Source organism: Garra rufa, unplaced genomic scaffold, assembly GCF_049309525.1.
Source record: "Garra rufa unplaced genomic scaffold, GarRuf1.0 hap1_unplaced_685, whole genome shotgun sequence".
NCBI lineage: Eukaryota > Metazoa > Chordata > Actinopteri > Cypriniformes > Cyprinidae > Garra > Garra rufa.
Genome location: NW_027394950.1, coordinates 984 through 12360, shown reverse-complemented (window position 1 = coordinate 12360; position 11377 = coordinate 984). Strand labels below are relative to the sequence as shown.

Here is an 11377-nt window from a genome sequence, read left to right as displayed (position 1 = left end):
GAAACTGCATTCACTGAAAGGTGAATGTTTTCTTAACACAAAAACCCTGCATGTACAGTATGTATGCATCTCTATTTTTGTACCACACTTGCAGTATTTATGTTAACGCTCATGTTTTTTTATCCCACAGAGGTCTCACCAGTTATGTTGCAGTAGACAACGGTGGATTTGAGCGGTCCGCTTCCATCAGGATCGATTGAGAAAAAGCCTGAGGCACTTCCTGTGAGCCGGTGGGCCTCGCAGGAGGGTTCAAAGATGGCTGACCAGGAAAAAAACAGCAACAAAAACCTCAAATCAGTTCATATTGAACATCATCAAAGAAGGAAAACTGTTTATTTACCATTGTTGAGAACACGTTTGGTTGCTTTCCATTTTTTAAACAGTATTACTAACTTCAGAAGAGCTGAAAATATAAATAAAGTGTTTCAACTGCTTTTTCATCAATGCCAAAACCTGAGAGTTGAGAGAGTTTGTAGCAGATTTTGTTTGTTGCTTTTGTCAACTCACAGTTATGACAGGTGGCTCCCGTGTATCCAGTTCCCGAGCAGTCACAGAAGAACGTGTTCCAGGACTGAGAACATTCCCCATCATGTTCGCAGTAGTTAGGAAGACATCTGCAGGAAACATAAAATTTGATAATCAAACTTTGACGGTACTTACAGCAGGGTGGAAAATATGTTATGGAATTACACAAATCACACAAATGATGCACTGCAACATACGCTACAATGCCAATGGTAATGCATTTAGTGCTCTGAGGGATTTGAGGACGTGGCATCAATCAATAACCACAAGTGACTATTAGGAAATAGATGAGCAAGGCTGAAAGCTCACAATGGAGGCATCAATTTTGCGACAGACTGAACGTGCACTCAAGGATGAGGACGGTGGACAAGTGATGAAAGATTGTGAATGTGATGAAGTTAAATCCGAAGCCAAGACACAAACTTTCTCTTGCTGTCTCTGCTGGGCCGCGCCAAATGAGTACAAGTAATAAGTCAACTATTAGCGACTCCTGAAATGAGCAACAAGTTCTTAACGTACATGCGACATCCTGGTTTTAATTGTATATGAGATGAAGGGAATCTACTGTTTGATCCTTCAATCATCAATATCCATATAAAGCATTGTTCATAAAAATCACCTAAATGACAAACAAATAATTTCAGAAAGAAATTGTATTCCGAAAGAGAATAGCTAATTAAAACTATAACACGACTCCTTTGTTAAAATATAATTCAACAAAACCATCTGGGTATGTATTAAGCTCTAAAATTACGATCTCTTCTAAAGTGCGTCTTTGTCAGTGAAACAAAGACCGTTGAATCTAAAAGGTGTTAATGTTGTAACAGTTTCTGCCACTAGAAGAAAATTGAATAATTGAATCCACTAATCAAATGCTGTACAAAATATTAATACCTGCAGAGGTGCGGAAAAAAGAACTTTAAAGAATCTTACGATGCTTGATTGCTACTTTGATTAATTTAGAGTAGAGAGAGGGAACAAAAGACCAGGGTAATGAGAAGACGAGGAAAACACAGCTGTCAGACTCCATTGTGGCAGAAATAACTCATATCCATGTAGCATGTGATGAGGGAAGGCAGGAGATGACAACCGTCTCGCCTCATAGGCCGCAAGATAGCGGCCGTGTCTGAAACTCAGCAGAGGTCGATTCTAAACCAGCGTGAGCTGATCTCAGCACTAATGGATGAACAGTGGAGGATGAAACCAGAGTGAAGTTGATCCCCAAAATATGTTGGTATTTTTTATATTAAAATGTATCTTTCAGCAGTTTGGGTGGTGGACCTTGTAAGTAACCCTTGAGAACGTCTTGACGTATTATCCCAACACTTAATTTTCAACTCATAATTGAAGTAACCCTATTAACGTTAAACTTTTAGAACTTTCCGATTTTAGAAATGCTGTATTACTTACAATGGTAGCCCAAAACAATGTCATCCCTGAAACACAATGTTTTAGAGCGACAGACATTAAATCATTTTTAAATAAATCAATGAATCGTGCCCAATAAGTGTGATGAGGGAAGGGAGGACAGGAATAACAACCGTCTCGCCGCACTGGCTGCAAGATTGCGGACGTCTCTAAAACTCAACAGAGGTCAATCTACACCGGTGCTGGCTGATCTCAGCACAACCCGACGAACAATGCAGGATGAAACCTGACTGTTAGACCCTGAAATGCGTTTGAATACATCTTAATTGTGTCTTTTCTGCAAGGTTAAGCACAAGAGTATGAAGGCCAATCTTTTGGGGAAAAAACTGATTGACACAGAAAGGTTAAAAGGAGAAAAATCTAAGAGGCCACGGATGGTAACTGAAGGTTATCTAAAGTGCTGTGGTGCGAATCATCATTCAGCCAGAGCAAGTGTGATTAAAGATTACCATCACTCTCTTTTCTGCTATGCATCTCATGAGGAGCAGGGCAAAGTGGGTAGCATCGCACCTCACGATAACTAAGGATAGCTACATATATTCCTCCACAAACCAGTTCCTCCCCACAGGCGCTATTCAGGACAATGGGAGGGGGTTGTTGGCAGGAGCTGATGTGTCTTAGTCCCCTTGGCCGCTGTCCAAGTCTCTATTGATCTGTCTTGACGTATCAAACTGCAGTCAGCTGGCGAGGACAGGGACTTCGGGGCTGGCCATAGGTTAGACAGGGTGATAAAGAGACAACGAAAATGGTGGAAAAAACAGGAGATGGCTAGATATAAAGCGAGAGAGGAATATACCTAGAGACAGGGAGAAAGTGTCTGAAGCATGCTAGTCCAGGTCTACACAAATGATTTAGGATGGTGATCAAAGGCCATCAGAGAGGAGAATACCTTTCCGAGACTTTCTAACTTATTCTAGAGGACAGCCAAAACCAACAACTGGCCTCGCTTATCTTCATTTACTCTGGCTGATAGGCTTTACTGAAGCGAAAAGAGGCACATCTTCTACAGCCTTGGTACTCAACAAGCTTCATGTGGCTCTTAATGATGTTGCATCTCGAAGGCTCATTTGTCCCTCAAATGATTCTTTATGTTTTTGTCCTTGGCTTGGCTAGACCGTCATAAGTCAACAGCGTTCAGGATCGTTGCAAGATGACGTGCCCCTACTCTGGGTGCTGTATACCAACCAATCAAAATTAACCAAACTATGACAACAATACTAGCAACATCCATCACTACGACGTGAAAGGAGATGGCAACCTATATCATTGGAAAAAGAGTAACAATCAATAAGAGTCCATGCGGGAAAACTTGCGCACATGACGTCAGTTTTAGGGGGTGGTCAGATCCAGTCATTTCAATAGAAATCCACACAATCAGGAATTGCATGTGAGGACGAAACATTTCCCTATATTTCCTCATGTTTATGTCGGTCATGTGATGACTGACAGAAAGCTACTTGGTTTGAAACTGACTTCTTTGTGAGCTGTGCTTTACATATTGCTATACTCCCTAATGGTTTAATGGTTAGGATTTGGCGCTCTCATTGCTGCGGCCCGGGTTCGATTGCCAGTCAGGTGATAACATTTTTTTAAAGATAATAATACTTTGGATCACTTGGACATAAGAGGAGATGACAACCTATACTGTATCATTGGAAAAAGTGTGACAATCAATAATGCAGAAAACTTGCGGACATGATGACAGTTTTAGGGGGTGGTCATATTTTACATTGTTCAACATATTTTTGTGGGAGAAATAGTCATTTCAACAGAATTCCTCACAATCAAGAATTCTCTGTGAGGATGAAACTTTTTCCCACATTTCCTCATGTTTAGGTTAGTCATGTGATAAAGCTACTTGGTTTTAAAAACTGACTTTTTTGTGAGCTGTGCTTTATACAATGCTACACTCCCCAATGATTAGGTGGTTAGGATCCGGTGCTCTCACCGCCGTGGCCCAGGATTGATTCCTGGTCAGGGAATACAAAATTTTATTACAATAATACTTTGGGTCTAACCATTAGGAATTAGCAACATCCATCACTACGACATAAGAGATGATGACAACCTACATCATTGGAAAAAGTGTATCAATCAATAAGAATCAGGAATTTTCTTCAAAAAATTTCCCCACATTTTCTCATGTTTAAGTCGGGCATGTGATGGCCAAGCTACTTGGTTTAAAACATCTTTGTGAGCTGTGCTTTATACAATGCTGCACTCTCTGGTGGTGTAGTGGTTAGGATTTGGCGGTTCAATTCACGGTCAGGGAACACAAATTTGGGGGCCTTTGTGGCCTAATGATTAGAGAGTCAGAATTGTAACCCAAAGGTTGTGGGTTTGAGTCTCAGTACTGGCAGGAATTGTAGGTAAGGGGTGAAAGTACAGTGCTCTCTTCCACCTTCAATATCACTACTGAGGTAAGACCCTTGAGCAAAGCACTAACCCCAAACTGCTCCCTTGGCTCCGCAGCAAAAATGGCTGCCCATTTCATGTTTCGAGTATGCGACACTATACTTGGCCACACATCACGTCAGTCAATGAAAATTTTTTTGCATGCTAAATTTAGGCAAAATTTGCTAATATGACGACAGTCCGCCAGCATTTGTGGAGATTGTAGAAAAAAAGTGGGATTTGACAAGTATCCTACTTGTCGCAATATTCCCTTGACTTCTCTTACAGAACAGCTCATTTTCCGTAGCAAGTCCTAAATATAACTTTTACCAAAATGAGTATGTCAGAGCAAATGTGTTGAAGACGCTGTCAAGGCAGTCAATTTACAAAGTGATGAGCTGTTTCAACACTGAAGCAGTTCAGCGTATTGAGGCATCTTCTCCAATGACTTTCATTCAAACTGAACTACCCTGTCTGCCTGTCGAGATTACGCCCCTGTTACACTTTTTTGAGTTAACCTTGAAAGCTTCCCCTACGGGAAAAGCTTGGGCGATGTGCCCTTACTTTGGATGCTGTTGATTGACCGATCGGAAATCACCATCACTACAATATGCACCTATTCTGGATGCTGCTCACCCAACCATCAGAATTAACTACCACCCTCACATGCCCTTACCCTGGACGCTCTCCAACAGTTTAGAAATAACCACTCTGGATTCTGCTCACCTACCTTTCAGAATTGTCTAATGCAGTTCATTCTGCGTACTGAGGCAACTCCTCCAATGAATTCCATTCAGTCAGAACTACCTATTGTCTGGCTGTCAGGATCCTACACCATTTTAAGCTAACCTTCAAGACTTCCCCTGCGGGAAGGACTCTGGTGATATGCCCCAACTCTTGATTCTGTTTATTGAGAGATCAGAAATGACAAGAACTATGACATGCACCTATTCTGGATGCTTCTTACCTACCCATCAGAAATAAAAGAGAAATTCACTCCGAGAACAAAAATTTACTGATTGTCATCCAAGATGTTCATGTCTTTCTTTCTTCAGTCGTCAAGAAATTATGTTTTTTGAGGAAAACATTTTATGATTTCTCTCCATATAGTGAACTTCTATGTTGCCCCTGAATTTGAACTTCCAAAATTCAGTTTAAATGCAGTTTCAGATGGCTCTAAATGATCCCAGCTCAGGTCTTATCTAGTGAAACGATCGGTTATTTTCAAAAAAACTCCCATCTCATTTTTTTCTCCAACTTCAAAATCGCCCTACATTGCTCTTTTACCTTTTTTGTAAAAGGCGCTTGATCTTCTTTGCACATTCACATTTGAAACACTGGGTCGGTACTTCTGCAGCGATGTAGGACGATTTTGATGTTGGAGGAGAAAATGAGATCGGAGTTCGACCTAGTCTAACTGTCATGAACCAGAAAACACAGAGTTGGCGCAGAGCTAGACGAGACAAGCATTTGAGGTTAAAAGTAAATAAATTGTCAATCGTTTTACTAGATAAGACCCTTCTTCCTCGGCTAGGATCATTCAGAGCCCTTCGAAGCTGCATTTAAACTGGAAGTTCAAACTCGGGGACACCATAGAAGTCCACTATATGGAGAGAAATCCTGAAATGTTTTCCTCAAAAAACATAATTTCTTCATGACTGAAAAAAGGAAGATATGAACAATGTGGATGACAAGGGGATGAGTAAATTATCTGTACAATTTTTGTTCCGGAAGTGAACCTCTCCTTTAACTACCACCCTGACATTTACCATGGATCTTCAGCAACTCTTTAGAAGTAACCATCACTAAGATGAACCCCTTATCTCTGGATGCTGCTCACCAACCAATCAGAACTTAATTTAATTTTGACCCCCCCCCCCCCCCCTACTTTGGTTGCCACTTACCAACTCATCAGAACTTTTTAATAATCGGACATCCCTACTTTGGATGCCTGCTGATGAACCAATTACAAATGATCTATCATGCAATCAGTCTGGACGTCACTCACCAACCCATCAGAACTAACCCTTTTTCTGACACACCCCTACTTCGGATCCTGGTCATCAACCAATCAGAATTAACCATAACTCTGTAGTGCTCCTACTCTGGGTGTTTCTCAACAATCCATCAGAATTGAGTATTGCACTCTTAAGGGTCTAAATGTTGTCAGTATATAGGTCAACTAGGATTAGCTACTCTAGGTCAGGGGTCCCCAACCCTGTTCCTGGAGATCTACCATCCTACAAAGTTCAGCTCCAACCCTGATCAAACACACCTGAACCAGCTAATTAATCTCTTATGTAGCACTTGCTAATTACAGACAGCTGTGTTGGAGCAGTGTTGGAACTAAAGTCTGTAGGTAGGTAGATCTCCAGGAACAAGTTTGGGCATCCCTGGTCTAGGTTACAGTAGTACTATCAACAATCTAAAAGGTCAGAATTTGGTTTTAAACTGAGGTCCCAAAGTAGCTAAGATTGAGTACAACTGCTTAACAAAATTAAGCCAAAGGGATGAAACCTTAAATATAAATGTTCCACAACATATGCTATAATTCAACAGCTGCTACCATGAAAGCCAAGTTGGTTTCCTTGTGAACAATTAAACTTGTCACAACACAATTTTGGCCTGTTTTAGTTCTGAGGTGATGGTTGGTCAAAAGAGCATTTCAAATTTTGTTTGACAAGGGCACATCAGACTGAGTGGGTCATGGATGCACGCCTGGAACTGCCTTTTTCCCCCTGTAACATTCACAGCATGTTGGCAGAGCTAAAATCACAATTCATCCCCACGCCGGCCCTGCCAACAGTCATTTGCCCAGGTGCCAGGTCTGAGCATTTGCTCGGTGAAGAATGTGGCGCACATTGCCAGAAAGACCTGCAGAGACAAGATTGACAGCAGAGAATTTACAATCTCACCCCCTCTCCTTTTCCTTGGCTGGCATTCCCTTTCAGTAATGCTCTTTTCTAAACCCGGCTATCTCTCTTTTGTCCCCTAACTATCTTTCTCTTTGTCTGATGCTCGAACCTAACCTGACTAGTTAGATGGCTTCCTTTCTTTGACTTTCACTTTGTCTAATGCTCTTATCCTGATTTAACTACTGTAGCTCATTTTTTTTACCCTTTTCTTCTTTCTTCCATCCATTAGTCTTTCTTGCATACTTCCATTCCCACTTTTGTTCATCCTACCTTCCATCCTTTTTAACTCCTTTATCATTTATCTTTCTTTCTTTCTTTCTCTTTCTTTCTTTCTTTCTTTCTTTCTTTCTTTCTTTCTTTCTTTCTTTCTTTCTTTCTTTCTTTCTTTCTTTCTTTCATTCTTTCAATCAATTCATCATCCATCCTTCATTCATGTTCATCCTTCATTATCCTTCATTCTTGCTTTTTTTCTTTTGTTCATTAACTTGGTCATTCATTCATTCATTTTTTTCTCATTTGTCCATTCTTTCTTTCTTTTTCATTATTTCTTTCGTTTCATTTTTCTTTCTTTTTCTTTCTTTCTTTCTTTCTTTCTTTCTTTCTTTCTTTCTTTCTTTCTTTCTTTCTTTCTTTCTTTCTTTCTTTCTTTCTTTCTTTCTTTTGTTCTCATCCTCTTTTAACCCCTTCATCATCCATCCATCCAACCATCCATCCATTTCTTTCTTTCTTTCTTTCTTTCTTTCTTTCTTTCTTTCTTTCTTTCTTTCTTTCTTTCAATCCATTCATCATCCATCCTTCATGTATGTTCATCATCATCATCCTTGTTTTTTTCTTTTGTTCATTCATTCATTCATTCATTTCATTTTTTCTCATTTGTTCATTCTTTCTTTCTTGTTTCATTTTTCTTTCTTTCTTTCTTTCTTTCTTTCTTTCTTTCTTTCTTTCTTTCTTTCTTTCTTTCTTTCTTTCGTTCTTTCTTTCTTTCTGTTCTCATCCTCTCTTTTAACCCCTTCATCATCCATTCATCCTTTATTCATGTATTTTTCTTTTTCTTGCTTTCATTCATTCTTTCATTAACTTTTTCTTTCTCTCATTTGTTCATTCTTTCGTTATTTCTTTCTTTCTTTTAACCCCTTCATAATCCATCCTTCATTCATGTATCTTTTCTTGCTTTTGTTCTTTCGTTTGTACTTTCTTGCTTGCTTGCTTTCTTTTGTACAGTCTTTCTTTTTTCGTTCATCCTCTTTTAACCCCTTCATCATCCTTTTCTTTTTTATCCCTCCATCATTCAGTACATTAGTCTCTCTTTCTTCAATCATCCTTTTCTTTCTGACATCCCATCCTTCAGTATATTAATCTTTTTCTTTCTTTCTCTCTTTCTCTCTCTTTCTTTCTTTCTTGTTCATTTATTCTTTCTTTTGTCTCATCCTCTCTTTTAACCCCTTCATCATCCATCCATACTTTATTCATGTATCCTTTTTCTTGCTTTCATTCGTTCTTTCGTTCATTCTTTTTTCTTACCCCTTCATCATCCATCCTTCATTCATGTATCCTTTCTTTCTTTCTTTCTTTCTTTCTTTCTTTCTTTCTTTCTTTCTTTCTTTCTTTCTTTCTTTCTTTCAACCCCTTCATCATCCATCCTTCATCTTTCTTTCTTGCTTGCTTGATTGTCTTTCTTTTTATTATATCCCCTTTTAACCCCCTCATTATCCATCCATTTATCTATCCATCCTTTCCTTTTATTCTCTCACCCTTCAGTACAGTACTCTTTATTTCCTTTTCTTTTCTCTCTTTCCATTTTATTAATTTATCTATCCATTCTTTTTCTTTCTTCCATCATTTCATCCTTCCTTCTTCAGTGTACTCAGTGCTATTTCCTTCCTTCTTTCTTCCTTACTTGTTTAATCCCTCTGTCCCTCAGTACATTAGCCTTTCTTTCAGTCTTTCTCTCTTTTTGTCTAATGCTCTTACCCTAACCTAAATGGCTCCCCCACCGCCATCCAAACGCTCTTATCCTCACCTGCCTAGCATTCTCTCTCTTTCTCTGTCGTTCTGCCTCATTTTTATTCCTCCCTGTTTATCTCCCGCTTGTGTGTGTGCCATAAAGTAGACCATGGAAAACAGGCCAGGATGCTAAGGGATGGAGGATAATGGAGGAACTGTCTCATCTGCTCATTCCCTCTATTCATTTAAATCTGTCAATATATCGCTCACTGCGCAAGCAACAGTAGAGTACCTTGGTGTCATTTGCACAATAAGCACACACACATGCAGAACAGCACAAAAATATCTTCAAATAGTACTTTTTAAAGCCGTTTTCCTTTTAAACTCTGATCTCCGTTGTCCCAGCTTGCTAATTACTTCTAATTTATTTCACTCTGTTAAACACCGAACAAACGTGTTACAAAGGTTGTGTCCTTGTCTGATTCTGCAGCTTTAAACTTTGCCCACGGCTTTTGCACTCACGCAGAATACACTAGTGTTACACAAACTGTACGAGGGTAGATTTTTATTCACATAAACATCACATTAACCATCAATCCTTCTGGGCGAGGTGCGAAACGTTTTCGCACATTTGAAGTTTCAGGCAGAAAAAGGTGAATCCCAATTAGCTTGCAAATCACTGGCATGGATCTTACAACTACGCTACGTTGTTTTGAAACTGCGCTTGTTTGTGTCACTCATTATCTCATAATGAGTGAATCGCAATAATTTATTTAAAAAGCCATTCGTCATTAGCATTTCAAACAGAATGACTAATAGACATACCTGTCACGAATGCCACAGATGTCAAACTGGAGCTTGCTGTAGTTTCCCAGCAGGCCTTGCTGCACCATGTAGAAGTTGATTGGCTGGTTGTTAATGATAACAGAGCGCATACAGCCTTGATAGGCCAGTGTCGGATTCCGACAACCCTGATTGGTTAACACTGATGGGCAACCTGTTAAAAATACAACAGAAATAATAGATTACCCATGATTTACTCACCCTCAAGCCATCCTAGGTGCATATGACTTTTTGTCCTGGCTCTTCCAAGCTTTATAATGGCAGTGAATGGGTGTTGAGATTTAAGTACAATAAAGTGCATCTATCCATCATAAAAAGTCCTCCAGGGGGTTAATAAAGGCCTTCTGAAGTGAATCGATGTGTTTTTGTTGGAAAAATATCCATATTTAAAACTTTATAAACCATAATCTCTCGTTTCCGCTAACTGGTATACGTAACGTAAGCTCCGATGAGAATGTTTCATGAGAACAAAGTTTTGTTTACAGCAAAGGAAAACCAGTCTCTTCTTGGCTTATATTGAAATCCTCCATCCTTTTTCTTTACAAATCCTCGTTTTGTACTTCTAATTCATGAATGGTGTTTTGTTTTGAATGGTGTTTTTGTTTTAAACCACTGTTTAAACCACATTCCCTGTCAGTATAAAGTTTGGAAGAGCCAGTATATTTATTAATATGACTCAGATTGTATTTATCTGAAAGAAGCAAGTCATATACACCTAGGATGGCTTGAGCGTGCGTAAATCATGAGGTAATTTTAATTTTTGGGTAAACTATACATTTAATTGAAATTAAACCATAAAAACACAATTTTCATGACTTGTGAAATTACACGTGAAAGTGCTGTAACTGTAATAAAATATAAAAAACATATTTCAGGTACTTGTCAAGGCTGCATTTAACATTTAATTAAACTTGATAGTAGAAATAAGAAGCTAAAACTCAAATAAAAATATGAAAATCTATATAGACATAACAAAACACTATTCAAGTATTTCACTGACTAAAATAACAGTTTGTAAGAATCGTAAAGAGTTTTATACAAATTAAAAACTACTCTTTTGTTGTTAAAAGCAATAATGTTAAAACTAAAAGTAAAGTGTTATCTTTTCACTGATTATATTTTGTCAATATATTTGGTTTATTTATCTCCTGTTTTGACTAGAAGTGCTTTCAGTCATAATACGCCTGATATCAGTCACAATCAGTAAAAGTTTTTAACAGTTGTTTAGAAATATTAGCTTATTAGCTCCTTCTCCAGGCTCCCGACGGGAGTGGGTGTGTATGGGAGAGGAGGGGCGCATAAACATCCCGGGCTGGCGGTGTGTGATG

At 38.9% G+C, this 11377-nt stretch overlaps 1 protein-coding gene across 1 annotated transcript; it reads right to left on the bottom strand.

The window, feature by feature from the left end:
• Positions 1 to 139: 139 nt before the first annotated feature.
• Positions 140 to 11082, bottom strand: LOC141317306 (contactin-associated protein-like 5; the record flags this gene model as incomplete). Its single annotated transcript, XM_073833050.1, has 3 exons — positions 10032 to 11082; positions 508 to 614; positions 140 to 259 (listed from the first exon to the last, which is right to left on the bottom strand). Coding segments are annotated over exons 1-3 (337 nt in total), but the record flags the coding sequence as incomplete, so codon positions are not given.
• Between the last annotated feature and the right edge of the window lie 295 nt (positions 11083 to 11377).